Source organism: Chanodichthys erythropterus, chromosome 17, assembly GCF_024489055.1.
Source record: "Chanodichthys erythropterus isolate Z2021 chromosome 17, ASM2448905v1, whole genome shotgun sequence".
Lineage (NCBI taxonomy): Eukaryota > Metazoa > Chordata > Actinopteri > Cypriniformes > Xenocyprididae > Chanodichthys > Chanodichthys erythropterus.
In genome coordinates, this window is record NC_090237.1 from 6,368,706 (window position 1) to 6,394,631 (window position 25,926).

The 25,926-nt window shown below is 35.8% G+C and overlaps 2 protein-coding genes across 2 annotated transcripts in view; one reads left to right on the forward strand and one right to left on the reverse strand.

Moving 5' to 3' along the window:
- The window catches only part of epha4l (eph receptor A4, like), a 46,447-nt gene extending 31,986 nt beyond the window's left edge, over positions 1-14,461 (forward strand). Inside the window, exons 8-17 of the mRNA XM_067364531.1 lie at positions 1,844-1,958; positions 2,153-2,205; positions 2,294-2,407; positions 2,489-2,674; positions 6,660-6,721; positions 9,146-9,355; positions 9,521-9,670; positions 9,870-10,063; positions 12,828-12,989; positions 13,085-14,461. Of these exons, the coding sequence (XP_067220632.1) occupies positions 1,844-1,958; positions 2,153-2,205; positions 2,294-2,407; positions 2,489-2,674; positions 6,660-6,721; positions 9,146-9,355; positions 9,521-9,670; positions 9,870-10,063; positions 12,828-12,989; positions 13,085-13,199 (1,361 nt within the window). The 3' untranslated portion in view covers positions 13,200-14,461. The remainder of the gene's footprint in view (positions 1-1,843; positions 1,959-2,152; positions 2,206-2,293; positions 2,408-2,488; positions 2,675-6,659; positions 6,722-9,145; positions 9,356-9,520; positions 9,671-9,869; positions 10,064-12,827; positions 12,990-13,084) is intronic.
- A 259-nt stretch (positions 14,462-14,720) lies between these two features.
- Positions 14,721-23,142, reverse strand: LOC137005224 (NACHT, LRR and PYD domains-containing protein 3-like). Its single transcript, XM_067366041.1, is given in 10 exon segments — positions 14,721-14,877; positions 14,982-15,155; positions 15,235-15,405; positions 16,357-16,530; positions 16,872-17,042; positions 17,289-19,080; positions 19,646-19,794; positions 20,203-20,313; positions 20,985-21,095; positions 23,066-23,142. Coding segments are annotated over 10 exon segments (3,087 nt in total).
- Between the last annotated feature and the right edge of the window lie 2,784 nt (positions 23,143-25,926).

The window sequence follows — 25,926 nt, forward strand, 5'->3', positions numbered from 1 at the left end:
CCAAAAATCCTCAGACCCCTTGAGTTGGGATGAGTTGGGATGATCTAGAATCAGATGTATTTACACTACACAAATGAAAAATATAAATATGATAGGCCAGACATTTTAAAAAGGCATACACTCTTAAAAAAGTTTGCATGATTTGGAGAAAAAAATAATTTTTTTTTTTTTTTATCTGATAAAAATTGCGGTTGCATTTTCGAATGCATTTTTAAAAAAAGCCTTGTTTGTAAGGGGGCACAATTTGGCCAGAAATGTTTGATTATATACCAATATTATTATAAAATAATAATAATAAATATAATTAATATTATTATTATTATTTTATTATTATTAATATATTTATTATTTATTTGTATTATTATTACTAAAAATATTAAACAAAATAAGTAATATTACTTTTGCAATATTTCACTGTTAAATAAAAAAATTGAGAATTTAAGAAAATAATAATATAATAATATACATTTTATTTTAAAATGCAACTGTAAAATTACAACAGTAATATTTATGGATGTCTTAATTTCTTACTTTTAACACATTAATCCATCAAGCATTTATTTTGGAGGAAAACTGCAGGAATACCTTAAAGATTCTCTTTTGTTGACAAACATTAGATGTTTGTGAAGATGATTGTGTCGATTTTGCAAGTAATAACTTAAAGTATCATTTTTGTAACTTTCTTTAGACGCAATTATGATATGTATATATATATATATATATATATATATATTTTTTTTTTTTTTTTCAATATTTTTTCCATTGTTTTCTGATGTATAAATTCCATTGTTTTCTGTTCTGTTCAATCTTGCATAACAACAAGTGAGCCTGGCCGTTAAAGAAACAGAACAGAAATTATACATCAGAAAACAATACTGAAATATATATAAAAACAGGAAGTATCAGGCTCAGGGATGCTTAAAACACTGGATCATGAGCTGCTCGCCTGTAAATGAACACAATTCTGCGCTTCACTCTGAAACATACAGCACATGTATTTATTTAAATAAATTGATGTCTTGTGATTTGATAATTGCACTAAGCCATATCACGATTTCGGTTTTATTTTGATTAATCGTGCAGCAGTAGGTTCTGTATTAGCATTATGGTTCCATTTAGAACCTTTGTGGTTCAAAAGATTCTCTGTAGTGTCAAAGGTTCTTTAACTCCCTGGGGTCGGAGGTTGCACCTGCGATACCACCTCGTTTTTTTTTTTTCTTACCAGTGCAAAAGAGACTCAAAATACTCCATCGATTTTGGACAGACATACATATAAGAGTTATACATCATTCAAAACTTTTTCATACTTTCTTACAGTTTTTTTATACTGAGAACTAGGGGTTGAATTACTTATATTTTTTTTAAGTCAACATTTATGGGATTAAAGTCGAGTTGACATTGACTAGTCGCTGAAGACATCATTAATGAGCAAATAAGCCTGAACCTCGAGCTGAGATTTGAACGTGACATTCCAGCTACTGCCTGTATGTGTGTGAGTTGCGATGCAGCAGAACAGTAGTTTAGAACAGAGATTAACTTACGTGTACAATAAGTTGTTTTAAACATACATTCACCCGATCAATATTAAGCATCCAGATGGTATAATCAAACATATCTTGCGGATCGCTCTCGGAGTATGCATTTATTTGTCATTTTAACTGTTGGAAACTGAGTGTAAAAGTGTACTTATCTTATCCTGTTGCGCCCTCTATGGGCCATGATCAGCAACTAGTCGACGTCAAGCTTGAAGCGTCATGGCTGAGAAAAATTTTTTTTTTTTTTAGGTTCTTGCTGTCACTTTTTTAAAAAGTGTATATGATTGCAGTGTTTGTGTCTCTCTCAGTCGCAGCTCCTGTTGTAGGAGGAGTCATGAGCTCTGCCGTGCTGCTGCTGCTGGTGGCCGGATGTGTAGTTGTTCTCCTCCTCATCCTCATCATTACCTTCATCATCACCAAAAGGTGACAGAACATCTGGTATTTTTTCAATAACAATAGACTTGTGTTGTTTTTGTGAATTAAAACTACAACTATTAAAAATTAACTGAAATGAAGCTGCAATAAAATAAAATATGAGTGAATGTTAGTTAAAAAAAAGTTACTAAACTTACTAAATAATTACTAATACTGAATCATTTTGAATATTTTAATCTCAGGAGGAGCAAATACAGCAAAACTAAACAGGCTGAGGAGAAAAACCTGCAGCCAGGTAAGCAAACCCCTTTCATCAGTCCACAGCTGGAGCAAAAAAGGAAAATTTTCCATTCTCAAGTCTTCTTCTGTTAATGTGCCAGCAGGGGTGAGAATATATGTGGACCCTTTTACCTACGAAGACCCCAACCAGGCCATCAGGGAGTTTGCTAAGGAAATCAACACCTCCTGTATCAAGATCGAGAAGGTGATCGGCATCGGTACGTTAACAAACCTTTTATGTCTTTAGCATTTCATATATTGTGAGAGATGCTTGTAAACGTCACTTCCTGTCTCTGTAGGTGAGTTTGGCGAGGTGTGCAGCGGTCGTCTGAAGCTTCCTGGAAAGCGGGAGATCTGTGTGGCCATCAAGACGCTGAAGGCGGGGTTTACTGAGCAACAGAGGCTGGACTTCCTGAGTGAGGCCAGTGTCATTGGCCAGTTTGAACATCCCAATATCATTCACCTGGAGGGTGTGGTCACCAAATGTAAGTCAAAGTTGACATCAAGGGCTTTTATTTGAGGTTTGACTTGCCTTAAAGGGATAGTTTGGCCAGAAGTGAAAAATTCTCTCATCATTTACTCACCCTCATGCCATCCCCGATGTGTATGACTTTCTTTCTTCAGATAAACACAAACGAAAATTTTTCAATCTCTGCAAGTCCATATAATGCAAGTGAATGGGTGCTGCTCCGTTGGTGCTTAAAAACCAGTGATCATGTGCATTTTTTCATATGACTGTAGATCAGAAGCAATGATTTATAGTTAAAAAAGTAAAAAATATTAGTTATGTCCTCACACCTATTGTTTGCTTCAGAAGATATAGATTCATCCACTGGGGTCTTATGGATTACCATCACGGATACTGTCATGACCATTATGGATTAGTTCACCCACTACTGCTCAAATCGGTGGGCGGGGCTAGAGAGGATATGATGTAGAAGTTGGCGCTGCAGAGTCTTTAGATGCACTGTGATGTCATACTGAGACAAAATCTGAAATGAGTCATTTGGGCAGCTTGTTTTTAAAGGGTTAGTTCACCCAAAAATGTAATTTCTGTCATTAATTACTCACTATTAGCCGTTATTTTTGTTTTGTTTTTTTGCACACAAAAACTATTCTCGTCGCTTCATAACACTGCAGTCACGTCAACTATTTTAATGATGTTTTTAGTACCTTTCTGGACCTTAAAAGGTGAAATGATGTTGCTGCCTATGTGTAATTAAGAAACCCTTGGATTTCATCAAACATATCTCAGTTTATTTCTGAAGATGAACAAAGGTCTTAAGGGTTTGGAACGACACGAGAGTGAGTATTTAATGACAGAAATTTCATTTTTGGGTGAACAAACCCTTTAATAAAAGCTGTTTGGACTAACAAAGAAGTGTCAGGGCTCTAAAGTGCACCCATATCACTCGCATTTGCTCCTGAAAATAACTGCGTGCGACTGTGAAAAATATTTAGGCGCACTGGTGCAAGTGACTCGATCGATGAATAGATCTACAATCGGAATAAAACGTACAAAAAAAAAAAAATTTATTACATATTTCTAAATTAAAAAAAATCATATTTAAAAACATTCATACAATGTTATTTAACAATGAGCATTAAGCAGTTTATGTAAATGTCTAAGTAATACCACTTCAGATGGAGCTTCTGTGCCACTTCTGCAGTGCAAAGATGGATTTTTTATTTATTTATTTATTTATTTTTATTGGTAACAGTCTGATTGGGTCTTATTGTTGTAACTGAATTTTAATTTAAGAAATTTATTAAATATGATGCATACAAGTAATAAGATTAGAAAAATGCTCTTATAATGGTACAAATGCCCCAGCAAATTAATTTAAAGGGCCAAATATCGCCCAGTAATGGGAAAGTTAATGTCTGTTATTGAACAGAATGTGCTCCTAAATTTTTGACTTCTCCTAAATTTTTAGAAAAATCTTACCGTAGAGCCCTGAGTCTTGAGTTCTGAAACTTACAGAATATTTTGATAATTGAGAGTAAACATCATATTACTAAGCCTCTAGTTTGGCTTTAATTTAAGAACTTACGAATGGCTGGTGCAACCCTATCCGGAACACTACATGGTCAAAAGTCTGGGTATTAAGTAGGCTTAAACCCCCTAAAGAAACAGGCTGGTGATGTCGTTTTCCTTTTGATGTGCTAATGGTTGTGTGTGTTTATGTATGCATGTCCAGCTTATCAGTGTGTTTGCTTGCTGAGCGTGTCCTGACAAAAACTGCTGTGTGATGCACACACACACACCCTTGTGGTCTCCAGATGGAGTGGGCCGCTCTGAAGGGCTAATGTGAGCTAAAAAGCACAGCAGACTCATTAATCACGTCGTCAGACCTAAATGTGTTTGGGGGTTAGAGTGTTACCCTATATCTCTAACCTACAGCCACTGCTGTGTGTGTGTGTGTGTGTGTGTGTGCGTGCGTGCGTGCGCGTGTGTGTGTGTGTGTGAAAGAGAGAAAGTTAGACTTCACACACTATACATTTAGCTTCTTATTCATCTGGCCTTTCCTTCTACTTTATTTTTTCATTTTACTTCATTTTCTAACTGTCATTTCATGTTTAGTAAACCAGCATTAGTTTTAGAATGTTATAGAAGGCACTAATTTAGGGCACTAATTTAAATATATATATGTATATAAAAGTTTGTTTACAGAATATGTGTGTGCTGTGGACTTAACAAAATTATTTTATAAAAATTATTAAAAAAATATTATATTTATATCTAAAATTATATATATATATATATATATATATTTATATAATATAAATATATAAATATACATTTATACATGTAAATATTTCTTAAATAAATACATGAGTGTGTATTTATATATACATAAATATACACAGTACACACATATATTATGTAAACAAACTTTTATTTTGGATGCGATTAATTGTTGATTGTGATTAATTGATTAATTGTTTGACAGCAGTAATATATAGTTAAAATATGTACAAATATATATATATTTTAATGTTTTACATATTAAAATATTTTTTTTAAATTACAATTGTAAAAATTTTATTATTTTTAATGGATTCATTTTTAAAGAAATGTTAATAAATATTTTATTATATATTTGTATATGTTTATGTTGATTATAATAACTATACACCACACATACACACATAATTGTGTATTTAATTATAAGTTATTTTTATTTTTTGTAGTTTTATATAACAGTTCCTGTTTGTATTTGTCTATGTTATTGAAATGATGTATGTGTTTATTTCCCACACTCGGCTGTACATGCTGAAAGAAACTTCATGTCTTGAGCAGCAGGTGACATCAAAACCATTGATTTATATTTCCTTAGTAAATTAAATTGGTGGAAGACATTTCTATCATGAATAGCAGCCAGCACAGTCAATGTTTAATTTAATTTTACCTCATAAATGTCTCCATGAATCTATAAAGCTGTCTTGCTATAAATTCTCCTGCTTTTTGTTACAGCAGAGCTAATAGAGTTGAATACTTCATTTGCATAATGTAAATGAGTATGAAGCGAATCTAAATATGTAAATAAGGCAGTGTGGGATCTCTGGGCCTCTCGGTATCTCTCATCAATGATTCAACAGCATTTCTTTGAGATTATTGACATATGACTTCTGGAACTCTTGTTTAATATGTAAGTTATCAGTATTTTCAGTGTTTTTGTTTTTTGAAATTATGAGTAAAGATGGAGATTCTAACCCATGTCTTGCAGAGTTCATTGTCAAATGTACACATAAATGTTGGCACAATCATACACGAGAAACTTGACAAAGTCAGTAAACACTTTATTAGCATTCTAATAGGGTGGGCGGAAAGGGGTGGGGCTGGGAAACTCCGACAGTGAGTGGGAGGGGTCAGAGGTCACCTGCTCCTCGGGCCCTCTAGAGGAGCTGTCAGTCAAACTCGCCTCAAGGTCATAAAAAAGGCCAGCCCAACAAAGATGGCCGACAATGTGTCTGGTCGAGCTTTATTTACCTCACTTCCTCTATAGGAAAGGAGCATTGGCTGCGTGTCAATCAACCGGCCTGAGTGTGTGTGTGTGTGTGTGTGTGTGTGTGTGTGTGTGTGTGTGTGTGTGTTGATTCTGTTTGAATAACTGATATTCATGTTCTCTGCCCAGTGTTTAGATCTGGTTGGTTGACACTGAGTTTTATGCTATGAAGAAACAGTGAAACGGTGTTGCATACATCCAGTGCATCTCTGGCTTTCAAATACTGTCAGTGAGAAAGTGTTACAGATGAACAGATTCACATTAATTCAATTAGCAGACGCCTTTATTCAAAGCAACTTACAAATGAGGAATACAACAAAATAATTCATCCAAAGAAGGCATAAACATGATATATTACAAAACTCCACTATTGTTCAGGCTAGATTTGTTGACTCGAAACTCGAATTTATTATAATTTGTGAAGTTCAATTGTTTTATTTTTGTCTCTCTTTCATTGCAGGCAAACCAGTTATGATTATCACAGAGTATATGGAGAACGGCTCACTGGACATGTTTCTCAGAGTAAGATTGTGTTTGTACGTCTATACAGATTTGTTTAATAAATGTATATTTAAAATATCCACTGTTTATCTATCTATCTATCTATTGTTCTGTCTGTCTAACTGTCTCGTTCTGTCATTCTATCTATCTATCTATCTTATATTGTATATTGTATCCATCCATCCACCCATCGTATATATTATATCTATTCTATCTGTAGATAGATAGATATGATAGAGATAGATAGATAGATACAATAAGTACGATAGATAGATAGATAGATACAATAAGTACGATAGATAGATAGATAGATAGATACAATAAGTACGATAGATAGATAGATAGATACAATAAGTACGATAGATAGATAGATAGATAGATAGATAGATAGATAGATAGATAGATAGATAGATAGATAGATAGATAGATAGATAGATAGATAGATAGATAGATAGATAGATAGATAGATAGATAGATAGATAGATAGATAGATAGATAGATAGATAGACACACACACACACACAAACACATTCTAATATATACAGGTGCTGGTCATATATTTACAATATCATCAAAAAGTTGATTTATTTCACTAATTCCATTCAAAAAGTGAAACTTGTATATTATATTCATTCATTACACACAGACTGATATATTTCTCATTTTTATTTCTTTTAATTATGATTATAACTGACAACTAAGGAAAATCCCAAATTCAATATCTCAGAAAATTAGAAAATTACTCAAGACCAATACAAAGAAAGGATTTTTAGAAATCTTGGCTAACTGAAAAGTATGAACATGAAAAGTATGAGCATTTTTGCCTCCTTTTACCTGAATTACTGCAGCAATGCGGCGTGGCATGGAGTCGATCAGTCTGTGGCACTGCTCAGGTGTTATGAGAGTCCAGGTTGCTCTGATAGTGGCCTTCAGCTCTTCTGCATTGTTGGGTCTGGCATATCACATCTTCCTCTTCACAATACCCCATAGATTTTCTATGGGGTTAAGGTCAGGCGAGTTTGCTGGCCAATTAAGAACAGGGATACCATGGTCCTTAAACCAGGTACTGGTAGCTTTGGCACTGTGTGCAGGTGCCAAGTCCTGTTGGAAAATTAAATCTGCATCTCCATAAAGTTGGTCAGCAGCAGGAAGCATGAAGTGCTCTAAAACTTACTGGTATATGGCTGCGTTGACCGTGAACCTCAGAAAACACAGTGGACCAACACCAGCAGATGACATGGCAACCCAAACCATCACTGACTGTGGAAACTTTACACTGGACCTCAATCAACGTGGATTGAGTGCCTCTCCTCTCTTCCTCCAGACTCTAGGATCCTGATTTCCAAAGGAAATGCAAAATTTACTTTCATCAGAGAACATAACTTTGGATCACTCAGCAACAGTCCAGTCCTTTTTGTCTTTAGCCCAGGCGAAACACTTCTGACTCTGTCTGTTGTTAAAGAGTGGCTTGACACAAGGAATGCGACAGCTGAAACCCATGTCTTGCATACGTCTGTGCGTAGTGGTTCTTGAAACACTGACTTCAGCTGCAGTCCACTCTTTGTGAATCTCCCCCACATTTTTGAATGGGTTTTGTTTCACAATCCTCTCCAGGGTGCGGTTATCCCTATTGCTTGTACACTTTTTTCTACCACATCTTTTCCTTCCCTTTGCCTCTCTATTAATGTGCTTGGACACAGAGCTCTGTGAACAGCCAGCCTCTTCAATGACCTTCTGTGTCTTGCCCTCCTTGTGCAAGGTGTCAGTGGTTGTCTTTTGGACAACTGTCAAGTCAGCAGTCTTCCCCATGATTGTGTAGCCTACAGAACTAGACTGAGACCATTTAAAGGCCTTTGCAGGTGTTTTGAGTTAATCAGCTGATTAGAGTGTGGCACCAGCTGTTTTCAATATTGAACCTTTTCACAATATTCTAATTTTCTGAGATACTGAAATTGGGATTTTCCTTAGTTGTCAGTTATAATCATCAAAATTAAAAGAAATAAACATTTGAAATATATCAGTCTGTGTGTAATGGATGAATATAATATACAAGTTTCACTTTTTGAATGGAATTAATGAAATCAACTTTTTGATGATATTCTAATTATATGACCAGCACCTGTATATTAGAAGACGCTACAATTCCACTTCTTCTGAAATGGCTGCAGTATTATGGCAGCTACCAGCAGGTGCTTAACTGACCTATGCTAACTAGTCAAACTTCACAACAAGCAACTGATTTGGTTGTGATTTTGTCACTTGCCAGACCATCTACCTTTCAGTGTGAAAAAAATTGATGCAGAACATTTTGTGCTTGGTAAATGACACAGTGTAATCCTAAACTTGAGTTTCTCCCCATTCCTAAATGACCCATAAAAACAATTTAGGACTAGAAACTAGTCAGGGTGTCACTGTTCAGGTCTGATATGTTCCTTCCTCTTTCAGAAGAATGACGGCCGCTTCACTGTTATTCAGCTGGTGGGCATCCTGAGAGGAATCGCGTCCGGTATGAAATATCTATCCGACATGAGTTACGTTCACAGGGACCTCGCAGCACGGAACATCCTAGTTAACAGCAACCTGGTGTGCAAAGTCTCAGATTTTGGGATGTCCAGAGTGCTGGAAGATGAACCAGAAGGAACGTATACTACCAGGGTAAGAGTTTACATTTCAATCAGCCAATTAAAATCCATCCTGCTTTAAAGATGGATGGTGTGGACGCTAATATTGTTATTGTTATTGTTCCTGGTGTAAACGGGCCTCAATTCTGTTCAGAATTAGATTTTAGTATTGCCAATAACATGAACCTGTCAATCACAGGGAGGGAAGATTCCCATCCGATGGACAGCTCCTGAAGCCATCACATACAGGAAGTTCACCTCAGCCAGTGATGTGTGGAGTTACGGCATTGTCATGTGGGAAGTGATGTCATATGGTGAACGGCCATATTGGGACATGAGCAACCAAGATGTACGTGGCACTGCACCACAAATCTAATTAATTACGAGAGCTTGTCATGCCTTCAGCGCTGGCGTTCCCATGGTACACTTTGCAAAGTATTAATACTTGGCTTTATCGTGCTATTGTATGCCATGCCAAGTTATACAAACCAACTGAATGCAGTAGTTCAGCAAGATCAGCCACTCATTTCCTCTCCCCTGTTTCCTAGGTGATAAAGGCAATAGAGGAAGGCTACCGGTTGCCGCCGCCCATGGAGTGTCCGCTGGCTCTACATCAGCTCATGCTGGAGTGCTGGATGAGGGAACGTGCAGACAGACCCAAATTCAGCCAGATAGTCAACATGCTGGACAAACTCATACGCAATCCTGCCACGCTCAAGAGGACTGCAGGAGACGCCAGCAGGTGCACATCAACACTTACAGACAGTGCCAGTCCTAGACTTTTGGGAGCCCTAAACAAAACTTTTAAGGGGCCTCTATCAGTGTGTTCATAAAAACCCTGAAATGATCCCCAACCCCTTAATCTGCTCTTTCATAGCAGTTTCACTGTCAACAAACAGTGAGTTGAAGTAATAATACAATAAAAAAGAAAATTACAGGGACAAAAACAAAAACAAAGGGACAGGGACAAAAACAATAAAAAAGAGACAAATTAAATAAACAATTTAATAATAGCCTACTATTCAGATTTTGAATAACCAAATGTAAAAAAAAAACCTTTAGTCTTCACCGTATGAATTAAAGGTGCCCTCGAATCAGAATTTGAATTTACCTCGGCATAGCTGAATAACAAGAGTTCAGTACATGGAAAAGACATACATTGAGTTTCAAACTCCATTGTTTCCTCCTTCTTATGTAAATCTAATTTGTTTAAAAGACTTCCGGAAAACACTCGGATCTCAACATAACACCGACTGTTACGTAACAGTCGGGATCATTAATATGTATGACCCCAATATTTGCATAATGCCAGCCCATTCGACGCATTAGACAAGGAAAGGCAGTATTAACGGCTGGATCTGTGCACAGACAAGGTAAGCAAGCAAGAACAACAGCGAAAAATGGCAGATGGAGCAATAATAACTGACATGATCCATGATATCATGATATTTTAGTGATATTTGTAAATTGTCTTTCTAAATGTTTCATTAGCATGTTGCTAATGTAATGTTAAATGTGATTAAAGTTACCATCGTTTCTTACTGTATTCACGGAGACAAGAGCCGTCACTATTTTCATTTTTAAACACTTGCAGTCTGTATAATGCATAAACACAACTTCATTCTTTATAAATCTCTCCAACAGTGTGTAATGTTAGCTTTAGCCACAGAGCGAGCCTCAAACTCACACAGAATCAAACGTAACCATCTAAATAAATACTTTACTCACATAATTCGAAGCATGCATACAGCATGCATGACAAACATCTTGTAAAGATCCATTTGAGGGTTATATTAGCTGTGTGAACTTTGTAAATGCGCTGTAATATAGTCGACAGCTCGTGTGGCAGAGGAAGCGCATCTCTTAAAGGGGCCGTGCTGAAAAAAATCAGTGCATAGTTAATGATGCCCCAAAATAGGCAGTTAAAAAAATGTATTTAAAAAAATCTATGGGGTATTTTGAGCTGAAACTTCAGACACATTCAGGGGGCACCTAGGACTTATATTACATCTTGTAAAAAAAACAATCTAGGGCACCTTTAAATATACATTGATTCATTTCAATTTACTAAAGTTATTCAGTTAAGAGCAGTGAATGCAAATCGCATTTTCTTTTGTTTCATTAGCATTAAATGATCGACAGCAGCAGGTTTATTAGGCTGCTGTCACTTTAAGACCGAATGCACAGATCTAATATACTGGCAAGCATTCGATTACCTTCCCAACTGTTTATGTTCAATAAAAACTGAATGTGTTTAAGTGAAAGCACACAGAAACCCGACTTCACAGTTCAATTTTTTTTTTTTTTTTAAGTATTGAGCAAGTCAGGTAGGAGAATGTATATTACGACAGTAAAATTATTTGATTGCTATATAGGAAGGGCGGCAGCTTACTGCTTTAAAGGAAAGGAACAGAATGCGCCATTGTGTTTTCATAATCGTTGGAAGCCAAAATCACAAAGGAAAGTAAAATTCTATTAATCACACTGCCCTAGGCATTAAATCGAGAGCAAGGGGCCCCCTGGTGGTTCGGGGTTTTACTATTTTGGGTATATTTTGGTACAGATCTTAAAATATGTGTTTGGCATTTACATTTTACTTAAGAAAAATTCCCTAATGAACATTTATTAGGTTTATATATTCATCTGGGGACATAAATATTATCTGAACAGGAAGCTACTTATAATTGCTGTACACTAACAACTGCAAAATTCTCATTTTGCAAAAATGCTCAATTTCATGTGCCATTGCCTTCCAAAATGATTCAGAAAATGCATTTTATTTAACTTGTAGTTAAATCCTATCATGAGCAACAATTTAAATCGATCCTGGTTAGCAGTATGTACAATGGGACCACGTTTTAGCAATACTTGCATAGCATACAAATGTTTGTAAATTAAAACTTTTATTCAGAAAAGATGCATTAAATTGATCAAAGGTGACAGTAAAGACATTTTATTTCAATTAAATGCTGTTTTTTTTTTTTTAACTTTGTTCATCAAAGAATCCTGAAAAAGATGTATCATTTTGCAAAATATTTATGAAGCAGCACAACTGTTTTCAACATTGATAATAATCAGAAATGAGCAGCAATTCATCATATTAGAATGATTTCTAAAGGATCATGTGACACTGAAGACTGGAGTAATGATGCTGAAAATTCAGCTTTGATCACAGGAATAAATTACATTTTAACATATATTCAAATAGAAAATAGTTATTTTAAATTTGTAATAATATTTCAAATAAATCAAATAAATGAGCATAAAAGACTCTTACTGACCCTAAACTTCTGAACTTTTTGGCATTTGCATGTAAAAATTATGATTTTATTGAGTTCCTTTAAAAAGTTAATTCAAGTTTTGCTGTTCTTCTAATAGGCATTTTTAGAAATGTAATCTCTTTGAGAGTAGCAAAACACACATAACAACACATATATAAACACATAAATTGTGGCAAGTTCATGTTCTCTGCAATAAAATATATTATTTAATGTTGTCGCCCTCAGGCCACACCCATCCATGCTTCACCATGCCCCCTCTGAAGGCTCCGCCCCCTCTTTAGGTTCTGTTGACGAATGGCTGAAAATCATTGGACTGGAGCAATACAGAGAAAACTTCATCACAGCAGGATACTGCAGCTTAGAGAGTGTCATACCCATGAGTCATGAGTAAGCACCACAACACATTACACATCTAATTACACACACATCCTGATGAGCTTGACTTTAGCTTACCAAAAATCCCCTGTGCTGCTCTTTTACAGGGATCTGGCCAAAATGGGAATCTCATGCAGTGCACATCAGAGGAAGATCCTGAGCAGCGTGCAGGATTTATTGTCTGGATTGCAACAAAGACAAGACAAAAAGATCCCTGTCTGATCTGTGACGAAGGGGGGAAAAAATGATGCATCATGTTGGTTAGCATGAATTACAAGAGGGACGGAATATTTCACATCACTCTTGCACTTTAATGGAAAATTAATGGTATGAAGATCAGAATGAATGAGCTAAACTGCACTTTTCGAGGAATTTTCTTCCCGATTGTCTTCATGATATCTAAGGATTTTTAAACCGGCCATTTGCCGACAATTAAAATTACTTAATACATCTCTCCGGATGAGATGTTTCTGACCCTCTTGATCCAGGCAGCGAGGCAGTGTTTTTTGACAGGAGAAAGTTCGGGAAGTGTCCTCCTTGTGTAAGTGGAAAGAACCATTTAAACTAAGTGCAAACAGACTACGACACTTTTCTCCTCAGGATCTTTTCAGGATGGCCGCTCGTCATCGGCAGGAAGGAATTGTTCTCTGTGGATCAGATTTGAACGTTATATTCAAACGGATCTTTTGCCTCGGGAGATTTTGAGCCATTGTAAACTAATCTAACAGACCTTTTGGATGGTGTGTGTTTGTTTTATGAAGGCCAGATGGAGCTTTCAGAGACATTGCTGAATGGAAAATTATATTGCTTTATTTGTTGAAAAAAAATAATAAGAAAATAAAGGGAATGAGAAGATAGATCCAGATAAGATTTAGTCTCGAGTTACTCATGTTCTATGTATCCAATCTTTGCATTTTTAAGTAGTAAAGTAAATTACTTAATCTGACAGCTCTTCCTGGATTCTTTCTGTCAATCCTTCAGTCTTGTTTTTTTTCCCCTCTTTTCAGTTTCATTTAATTTGCTTCCATGTCTCTAGCTTTTGAGTACCATTGAATCTACAACCGCAAATTATTAAATCTGTGTAATTTGATAAAATGTTCGAAACTGCTGAATTAAATCATTGCAAGAATTTCATAGTCACAGATCTATTTTTTGAAACTTTTTTCACTGTACATAATCTAGGATTTTGTATGTACATATGATAGTTTTTAATTGTTTTTCTTCATGATGTACATAATACCAGCAGTCGTTTCCATGTACAGCTTCCGAGTTCCAACATTTTCTTCCTGTTTTTTTTTTCCATGACATGACAAAAATATGTTAACGAATGTATTTAATTTTCAAAGTGAGCATAATATTCATGTTGCAGTAAATTTAACATTGTAAAACAGCAGTACATTTAAGAGCAGTTTGATAACAGGTTGAGGAATCTTAATTTTACATTTTCTGAATTTCCACCTTTAGGTGCCCCTAACTTATGTGCTTTATTTATGACCTTTTTGTATCTAGTTCATAAAATAAAATTTCAAAGAAATTGTTTGTAGTTGGCACTCTATATATATCATGAATCAAAATGCATGTTCATTATCCAGCATCCACATATCTCCACATAACCCTTTCCATTAAGTTCATGATGATACTCTTTGTACTGTAAGTACATTTTGCAATGACATTAGTATGAATGCATTTTATGAGTTATTCAACTCTTTTTTTTTTTAAAGGGTTATTATAAACATCTGTTTTTTATGATGACTTGTCCAGTATCATGGAGAGCACATTCAAGTCTGTCTCTTCCAGATCGTTCTCAAGCAGATCAAGCTCTTTCATGTGGGATGGATTTGATTTCAGGGCTTTGGTCAGTGATGCCACACCTTCATGTGTAACATTACAGTTGGACAACCTGAAGAGAGCAGAGTAGATTTTTCAGACAGTGGAAAAGTTACCCAATAATGCTATAAATGGTTTAGTATTTGTGGAAATCTGATTAGGTTTCACATATTTTACCTCAGCTTCTCTAGTTTACAGTGATGATTCTGCAGTCCGACACATAGCTTCTTCACACCTGAGTCTTGTAGATCATTAATACTCAGATCTAGATCAGTCAGACTGGAGGTCTTTGAGCTGAGAGCTGAAGCCAGAGCAGTGCAGCTTTTCTCTGTGATTCCACATTTGTCCAACCTGAGAAAATAATTCATTATAACATATGCTTCATTTTCCAACTTTATCAAAAACCATGCATTGATTTCTATATATTAACCTCAGTGTTTTCAGTCTACAGTTTTGATTATGAAGAACTGCAGACAGCAGCTCCACTCCCTGATCTCCAGGTCTGTTGTTGCCCAGGTCCAGCTCTCTCAGATGAGCGTTTGACCTCAGAGCTGAAGACAGAGATTCAAAACCTTCCGCGTTGATTTTGCAAGTTGAAAGTCTATAACAAGAAAGTCAAAAAAGTATCAATTATACAAATTATGGTACAAAATATTACTTTAAATGAATAGTTTACCCAAAATAATATCTAAATATAATATTTAAATGAACCTCAAAACAGTAGTATCAGAATTAGAGCACATTGATAACATTTAACTGATATGTAATTTTAAACGTAATGGAAAGTTTAAGTCAGTATTTAGTGAGTCTGAAATTTTGATAGCGTCAATGACGTTGATTCTACATAAGCACATCCAAAGGTGCCATTTTAACTGATGTGATTACAGAGTATGTTTGACAGCAAGAGGGTAAAGAATCAACAATGACCTAGATTTCACATTGTTCTTCAAATAAAGTTATCTAACAGCTTTAGAAGACTTGAAATATTGCCTACCAGTCATATGGGGTGCTTTTATTAAACATTTTGGTCTTTTTTGAGCGTGACATTTAAAATAATTACCAACTGTCATTTTATGAAATGCTGCCTAATGAAATCTCCTTTTTGATTTTGCTGAAAAAAGAAATCTTCATCCTAATGATAGTGAGTAAATAATTTTATTTTTGGGGTTATTTAAATGTTAACATGAATTCAAAAGTCACTCCATTTACTTTTTAAATGCATTTTACTGGCTAATCATTCCCGAGAATTTCCTCTCATAATAACTTTCTCCACCTCTTAAACAACTTCCCTGTAAAATGACATCACCATGGCCTTATTTTTATTTGTTAACCCTTTTTTTGCCTTCTAATGAATTTCCAGTGGATAAATAAAGTCCAACCTTACTTTTCCCATTGAAGGTTGCAACAGTAGCTTTAGGGCAGGTCTTCACTACATTGACTGTTTATATTGCATAACACTTTTTAAATCAATAAATAATTCAGATAAAGGTTATCAAAATGTACTACTAAAAAACGTACAGCAAACGTAACTATTACGTTTGTTGTAACTCACTTTAGTGTTTCCAATGCAAACTGAAATTTCTCCAGAGCAGCACAGAGATGTTTCACTCCTGAGTCTCCTATGTTGTTCCAGCTCAGGTCCAGCACCTTCAGATGAGAAGGATTTAAACTAAAAGCTGAGCTCAGGAAAACACAGCTTGCTTCTGTTATTCCACATTCCTTCAGACTACAGATAAAAGAGAAAATAGTTTAATTTCAGTCTTCATGATCATTCTTAATGAGAAGATATCATTTAAAGTATGTAAATAATATCTATGCATTTGTAAACCTAGGATGAATGTACAATATCTGGAGCTTAGAGAGTAAACCTACTTGAGTGATTCCAGCCTACAGTTTGTATCCTGTAGTCCAGCAGTAGGAAGAACAACAAAATTAAGATTGGGCTCACACTCATGAGAACCCAGACTCCTCCTGTCATTGGATTAATATGTTTGATTAAAACCTTCAAATGTACAGATGGCTTGTATAGACATATTTTTTGTGTTTTGGTTCACTGAAAACTCGTACATTAATTTGTTTAAGTCGTAGTGTGATCTTTTCAGTCCAATACAGAGTATTTCCACTCCAGAATCCTGCAGGTTGTTGTGGCTCAAGTCCAGCTCTCTGAGATTAGATATTGATGGAAGAACAGCAGAAAGCACTGCACAGCCTTTCTCTGTGATATTACAGTCATGCATCCTGCCAGTACAAATATATTAATAGCATCAGCTGTTTAGACTAAGGTAGATGCTATTTACTGTGTATATAATGGCAGATACTGTTGTTATACAATTATAAATGGTATGAAAAAGCATCTTGAAAATAGTGTTTTACAAAAATAGAAGTAATATTCTATGTATAATAAAAGTAACATTGATATATATATTTTTTTTATTCCACTTCATATAATTGAATTCATGCAAGCAAAAAACTAAATGTTCTCACCAGATATTTTTCGACAACTTGATCACAGGAAGCAACCAGAACACAGCCGTGTCCGATCTTCCGTATTTACGAAGTTCAAACTCATTGAACTTCTCATTAGATGTCATTAAGATATACACCAGAGCTGACCAAAGATCTGGGGAAAGGCTGACGCTGTTTATTTTTTCAGAGGTCAGGTAGATTTGGATTTCATTAATGAGGGAATGATCATTGAGTTCATTCAGACAGTGGAACAAAACAAGAGTCATTTCTGAGCAAGGGATTGTTTTTATCGTTTGCTTGAGATACTCAATAGTTTTCTCTCTTTCCAGGGAACTTCCTGTCTTCTTCACCAAAAGTCCTTTTAGGAGGTTGTGATTTGACTCCAGTGAAAGTCCCATGAGGAAGCGCAGGAAAAGGTCGAGATGTCCATTCATAACTTCTAAAGATCTTTTAACTGCACATTTGTGTAAGCTCAACATTGTCACAGGCACTTCAGATTCACATGCTTCAAGCACACTTTTGCCACTGTTGTGGAAGGAGAGATGCACATATAGAGCTGCTAGATGTTCCTGAATGCTCAGATGAACAAAGCAAAAGACTTTCCCCTGATACCAGCCCAACTCCTCTCTGAAGATCTGAGTGCACAATCCTGAGTACACTGATGCTTCTGTCACATCAATGCCACATTCTCTCAGGTCTTCCTCATAGAAGATCACATTGCCTCTTTTCAGTTGCTCGTATGCCACTTTCCCTAGTTTGAAAATCATCTCTTTATCTTTGTCCTCCTCCTCAGCATACTTTGTATCTTTGATGCTAATCTGTGCCATTAGGAAGTGTGTGTACATTTGAGTGAGAGTCTTGGGAATCTCTCCACTCTCTGCTTCGCTCAACATCTTCTCTAAAACAGCGGCTGAGATCCAGCAGAACACTGGGATGTGGCACATGATGTCGAGGCTCCTTGATGACTTCAGGTGTGAGATGATTGTATTGGCCAGACTCTGATCACTGATTCTCTTCCTGAAGTATTCCTCCTTCTGTGGCTCATTGAAGCCTCGTACCTCTGTCACTCGATGGACACACTCAGAGGGGACGAGATCAGCTGCTGCTGGTCTGGAGGTGATCCAGATGAGAGCAGAGGGAAGCAGATTACCCACAATGAGGCTCATCAGCAGCAAGTCCACTGAGGCTGATTCACTTACATCACACAACCTCACATCGCTCTGAAAATCCAGAGACAGGCGACACTCATCCAGACCATCAAAGATGAACAACACTTTATATTTGTCTCCGGATATTTCCATTTCTTTTGTTTCAGGGAAAAAGACATGAAGAAGATCTGAAAGACTGAGTGTTTTGTGCTTCATCAAATTGAGCTCTCTGAAAGGAAGTGGAAATATAAGATGGACGTCCTGGTTCTCTTTCCCTTCAGCCCAGTCCAGGATGAACTTCTGCACAGAGACTGTTTTTCCAATGCCAGCAACTCCCTTTGTCAGCACAGTTCTGATGGGTTTGTCTTGTCCAGGTAAAGGTCTAAAGATGTCATTGCATTTGATTGGTATTGTTGCTCCTACAACCTTCAATGATTTTTCAATCCTTTTAATTTCATGTTCATTACTGATCTCTCCATTCCCACCCTCTGTGATGTAGAGCTCTGTATAGATCTCATTCAGGAGTGTTGGGTTTCCCTGCTTTGCAAATCCTTCAAAAATGTACCAATGCTTCATTTTTATGTTTGATTTTAACCTTTGAATCTTGACTTGATGTGTTTCTGAATCATGTCTGTTGAAAATATATAGGTTAGTAGCAACCACTATGCATAAGTTCTGACACTATAAATGAGTCTTTTAACCTACTGATATCCCATGCATCCTCCAGGAAGGCTGTCATTCTTCTTAGCGTCTTGACTTGATTTTCTGTGTAAGTCCCTTAATATAGACATAAAAAGTTTAATATCAGTCACTTATCTTTAGTGTTTTATGTTCACTGAATTTACTAGAAATCGTGCCAATACTAACTCTTTCATGCATTACCAGCTTTCATAGGAGACTATCTTATCTTGTCTTACTCGTTCTCTTGTTTTAGTTTTTTGTTTGTTTTGTTCTGTCAAGTCAGTGTAAAATACTTATCATAGACTGTTACCTCAGTGTCAGTGGAGGTGATTTGTTCACTGCAGTCATATTGGCTATTATAACGATGTCTTTAGTAACTTTCTGGACCTTAAAAAGTGATGGTTAAATGGCTGGCTATGGACAAGTCAGATACCTCTCGGATTTCATAAAAATATCTTAATTTGTGTTCCGAAGATGAAAGTCTTACAGTTGTGAAACGACATGAGGGTGAAACTCTGTCCTTATGAATGTACCTTCTACCACAGCACTGCTTAGAATAAATCTTTAGCATAAATTGTCATTACCTTGTTTCCATTGGAGCTGATCCATTTTTCAGTTGAATTGGTATTTGCATTGATCGGTCACTCTTCATGGACAAAACACTAGGGCCAGAAGAGTCTGATCTCTCCATCAAACTGCAGCAGGGAACACAAGATTATGGTATGCTATATTATGTAAATTAAGGTTAATGTTATTAAGTGACATTACAGCTCAAATAGCAAGCACAATTTACTGGAGAAAAATTCACTTTTTTGCTTTTAAGTAATCCATCCTCTTGCCTAAGCAATAAATTATTACTTTTTAAAATTTTGTTTACTTGCACACATATGCTGTCTCCACTGATATAAAGTTAAGTAGGGCCAAAAACCCTTAACATTTTAACACTTCTAAATAGCACATTTTTATAGTATATGAGTAAACAGAAAATGTATGTGTGTTTCATTATTTGGTTTCTAATATTCATTAAATGGTGATTTATAATGAAACTTGAAATGAGGTGGAAAAAAAAAAAAAAACATATCTTTAGCATAAATTGTCCTTACATTTTTTCCATTGGAGCTGATCCATTTTTCAGTTGAATTGGTATTTGCATGGATCGGTCACTCTTCATGGACAAAACACTAGGGCCAGAAGAGTCTGATCTCTCCATCAAACTGCAGCAGGGAACACAAGATTATGCTATATTATGAAAATATAGCATAACTATATTATATAAATACAGCATTTGGGGGCAGTTGTGGCCTAATGGTTAGAAAGAAAGACTGGTGGCCTGAAGGTTGCGGATTCGAGTCTCAATACCAACAGGACTGAGGTGCCTTTGAGTAAGACACCTAACTCCCAATCACTCCACAGGTGCTGCAGCAAAAATGGCTGTCCACTGCTCCGGGTGTCCAAGGTTTGCAGTATGTGTGCGTGTGTGTGTTCACTACTCACTTCTCCTAATGTGTGTGCACTAACTTGTATGGGTTAAATGCAGAGGACTAATTCTGAGTATGGGTTACTTTACTTCACTTTTACTTTTATTTAAGGTTAATGTTATCAGGCTTCAAGTGACATTACAGCTCAAATAGCAAGCACATTTTACTGAAGAAAACTTCACTTCTCTGATTTTAAGTACTCCATTGATATAAAGTTGAGTAAGGCCAATAACCCTTAACATTTCTTGCATTTCAGCACTTCTAAATAGCACATTTTTATAGTACACGAGTAAAAAGAAAATGTCTGCATGTTTCATTATTTGGTTCAAATATTCATTAAATGGTGATTTATAAAACTTGAAATGAGGTAAATAAATAAATAAATCTTTAGCATAAATTGTCCTTACCTTTTTTCCATTGGAGCTGATCCATTTTTCAGTTGAATTGGTACTTTCATGGATCGGTCACTCTTCATGGACAAAACACTAGGGCCAGAAGAGTCTGATCTCTCCATCAAACTACAGCAGGGAACACAAGATTGTTATGTTTTATTATGTAAATATAGTATTTGGGGGCAGTTTGGCCTAATGGTTAGAGAGTAAGACTGGTGGCCTGAAGGTTTCGAGTCCGAGTCTCAGGAAATGACTGAGGTGCCCTTGAGCAAGGCCCCTAAACCCCAATCACTCCACGTGCGCCACAGCAAAAATGCCAGCCCACTACTCTGTGTGTGTGTGTGTGTGTGTGTGTGTGTGTGTGTGTGTGTGTGTGTGTGTGTGTGTGTGTGTGTGTGTGTGTGTGTGTGTGTGTGTGTGTGTGTGTTCACTACTCACTTCTCCTAATGTGTGTGCACTAACTTGGATGGGTTAAACGCAGAGGACTAATTCTGAGTATGGGTTACTATACTTCACTTTTACTTTCACTTAAAAGTGCCATAGAATGTCCATTTCAGAAGATTTAATATAAATCTAAGTCTAGCTCAAAATACCCCATATATGTTTTATTATACCATGTTTTAATTGTCTATTTTGGGATGGGAGGAAAAATGTTCCCTCCCTGCCCCCAAGCTCACGACTCCAATAAACATTGCATAAATAATACAGAAGTTCACACAGCAGAAGTTCAAACTGTTTGTGATGCAGCATATCTCCCCTTTTCTGTGTTTTTTTTTTTTTTTTTTTCATGCAAATGATTTACACATGAAGGAGGAAACAATGGTGTTTGAGGCTCACAGTATGGCATTTCCATGTACAGAACTCTTATTATTCAACTGTGCCAAGGTAAATAAACATTTTTATTCTATGGCACCATTAAGGTTAATGTTATCAGGCTTCATGTGACATTACAGCTCAAACAGCAAGCACATTTTACTGAATAAAACTTCACTTTTCTGCTTTTAAGTAATCCATTGATATAAAGTTAAGTAGAGTCAATAACCCTTAATGTTTCTTACATTTCAGTTTCTTAATAGTACAATAATTTAGGACACAAGTATACAGAAAGTGTCTGCGTGATTTTTTAATTTGGTTCAAATATTTACTGACACTGTAATGGTGATTACAAAACTTAAAATGATATCATTTTTAATCACCATTACAGTGTCAGTAAATATTTGAACCAAATAAAAAAAAAAAGGTCTTTGTTTGTTTTGTTTTTTTCATGAAGTTGTTTATTATTAATATTATTATTATTATTTATAATTACATTTGTTTGTTTTGTTTATGTACAGTGTATTTAATTTCGTACTGGTATGTTTTGTTATGTATAAAGCAATCCAATAAAAACAAGGTGTCAGTGTAATTAGAATTAAATGAAATTGTTATATATGATTTAGAATTTCATCACAGCTAGTATCTAGACAAGTGATAACAGTACAATTTCTCCTCATAATAATCTTCTTTCAACCAAACTTGAACACTGATCCTTAAAATTCATATTTCTCTGAACATACAAATTCATACATGAACAAAAACGAAGTGAGTAAATATGTTTTTCTCACCCATTCAATCCACTGAAAGATGTGTAGGAATCAGACATGTTGTTTGTCCTTATGTCTCATGTTTGTTTTTAATAACATAATCAGGAGAAAAGAAGGCTTTTTATGCTTAACATTTTTGCAACATAGAATGCTGGAAAAGTGAAAGAAATATTTGTTATGCACGTAAGCAGTCTTTTAAGAACTGGTTTTACTTGTTTGTTGTTGTTTCATGCAGTTGAGTCTGAAGTATAACATAGGTCAGTTACCTGAAAATATTTGCCTAAACATATGTATACAAATATACGTTGTGATCTTTCAATATAATGTGTTCAACTTCCCAGAGAAAGCATAAATATTATTCATGTTTTTGTTTTAATAATTAACTTGACATGTTTTGAGATTCTGCAAATAATATAACTTGATCATTTTTCAAATCATTGTCAGGTGTATTTTAGGTCTAACTCAAAATGATTCATGTTGCCGTGATCTATTAAATGCTGCAGTGGTACTTACCAAGTAGAGTATCTTCTGAATACAACCTGACGGTCCTCGTGAATTCGTCGAAATGAATGATGTTTTTGTTGTGTCATGATAAACCTGCTCTTCCACATACAGCCATGTTATGGCATCAAGGAAGTTGGAACAGCCTATAGAGCAGTGGTATCAAAAGTAGTCACATTCATTACTCAGGTAGAAGTATAAATACTAGGGTTTAAATAGACCTCTGTAGAAGTTGAAGTATCAACTCAAGCTTTTTACTCAAGTAAAAGTGTAAAAATACTGGTTTCAAAACTACTTAAAGTATAAAAGTAAAAGTAATGTGGGAAAAAAATGCCATTAAGGACAAAAGCTTAGGCCGTGCCACAGGGGCCTATTGTGCACTCCACCTCCTCAAAAAAAAAACACAAAAAAACGTTTTTCTAAAGGCCATATTGACTATAATGTTATATTCAAATGTTGATGTTGAAAAATTTGGGATGCACTAGTACCTGTTTCAGCCGCATATATGCCCATTGAAAATGAACGCATTTTAGTAGAATGTAAATATATTAAAGAACCATATATGTGTACTAATGAGCATTAACATGTGTTTCATAGAGCGGAAGATATGATGACTAGTTGCCTATAAGTATTGTAATGGTGCAAAAAGTCAAACTTCAGAGGCATGTCATCAATAACCTTTACTGGAATGTAAATGTACATCCAAGCTTAGCTGCTGGAATCTGTGAGGGCAACGGACAAGAAAATTGGTGTACCCAGGGCAGGCTTAGTAACAATCAGGGCTTGACATTAACACCCGCCAACCCGCCAAATGCAGGTAAATTTCAGCTGTGGCGGGTAAGACCGCCACTCCCTCTAGCCACTTTGGCGGGATAGGCACACAACAGAAGCACCCTCTCGCATGTGATTAGTACTCCTTGAGCCTGAATAGCCAAATACACACAAACACGTGTCAAAATGTATATACGTCTGCTATGTCCAGTGTTGGGGATAACGAGTTACAAAGTTAGTATAGCCTACTTATCACAACATTGTCAACCAAGTTGTCAATCGCAAACGCTAATTTATTCAAACATCTCTCTACCGAGCTACCTACTGTAGCTTAATTTGCAGAGGATGAATAGAAAGCACCTGTTTGATAAATGAGCCAGTAGTGGAGAAATAATAACTTTTAAGAAATAGTATTTTTTGAGTAATGACCCCAACACTGGCTACGTCCTCCTTGCTGGAGTGTGACGTGATGATTTGTGTCATGTGCAGGTGCGATGAATCACGTACAAACCAATAGGATGTCGGAATGGTATATGTTTATACTTCTCATCCAACCACAATCAAATTCACTCTATCTGGATGGTGCGATTTATCTGGATAGGTTTTTTTTTTTTTTTGAACAAAGAAAAGCTGGAATGAAAACAAGCCAAAATTAAACAGGAGTAACAAGGCTATTTTTAAAATGTTAGGAGTAGAAAGTACAGATAATTGTGTGAAAATGTAAGGAGTAGAAGTAAAAAGTCGGCTGAAAAATAATTACTCCAGTAAAGTATAGATACCCAAAATTTCTACTTAAGTAAGGTAACGAAGTATTTGTACTTCGTAACTTGACACCTCTGCTACAGAGGATATGCACATGACGTCACCGTCGACCATTATGACTTTTGCCACTGAGTGGCAAAAGACTGAGTGGCAGCAATTTTTTGCAGCGTGAATGCCACGAAAAACACACAAAACACATCCAAAACAGCAAAGAGTTTTCCGATTGACTGTACAAATACATTTGACACAAAATCTGAGGTATATTTTTACAGACTGCTGAAAGCTACAGAAAAAAGAAGCAAATAGGTTGCTACAATTCACAGAAACCGCTGGACTCCAGGCAAAGAAACATGTTTTGCAGTTATCATTTTGTGTCAAAATGTTGGATTTTGGGGTAAAATCATACCCTCTATATTGTATTGTTATATATTGTGTTGACAACTCATCAATTAAATATTTACCATCTTATATTCTGCATAAATGGGTGTTTTAAATAAACACTGACAAAAACTATACAAGTTTTAGGGCTGGATGATATGACAATATATATAACATTGATATAAGTAATCACTCTGATTTAGACCTACCTATATTGTAGTTACATAAAGCAAATCAGCCGGTGAACGCTTTATATATTTCCCCGGCGTCAAAATCAGGCACATATAAATGTCAGGAAACACGATTCCTGCATGTCAATATCCATGGATTAGGTTTCTTTGACATGTTATAAGGAACACTTTCGACCCCAAACTTTAGTGTAATCATTTGTTTTACTCGCGTTTTCGCAGTTTCCCCTATTAAATCCAGTCATGCAGCAGGTTCTTTTGTCACCTAGTCCAGCTGAGGGAGTGCATTCCGGCGGGAAAGTGACGTCTATGCGTACCCTCTATAGTCTGAGTCTTAGGCGTTACTCCCACTAACTGCCTGATGCTAATTGCACATAAAAATGGAAAGCGCAAGCAGCTTTTCAATATAATAATTTTGCGCAGCACGAATGAGGGCACACGTGGCACAACAGTCTTCCTTGAAACAAAGTCATGTTTACAAGGTACCAGCTTTTGAGGATGAAATAATTAGTGGATTTGGCAAACTTTGAAAGGTTAGTTACTCATATATTTGAAAGATATTCTGTGATGTTTGAGGCACTCTGTAATTAGATGATTAGATGAAATTAGATGAAAGATTAGATAATCACTAGTAGAAGCACCATTATTTGAACCCCCCTTTTCTTTTGTCTTTTTTCCCTTCTTATTTATGTATTTTACACATACCTCAATACTTAAAATGATAGTTCAACCCAAATTGAATATTGCCATCATCTACTCACCATCATGTCACTT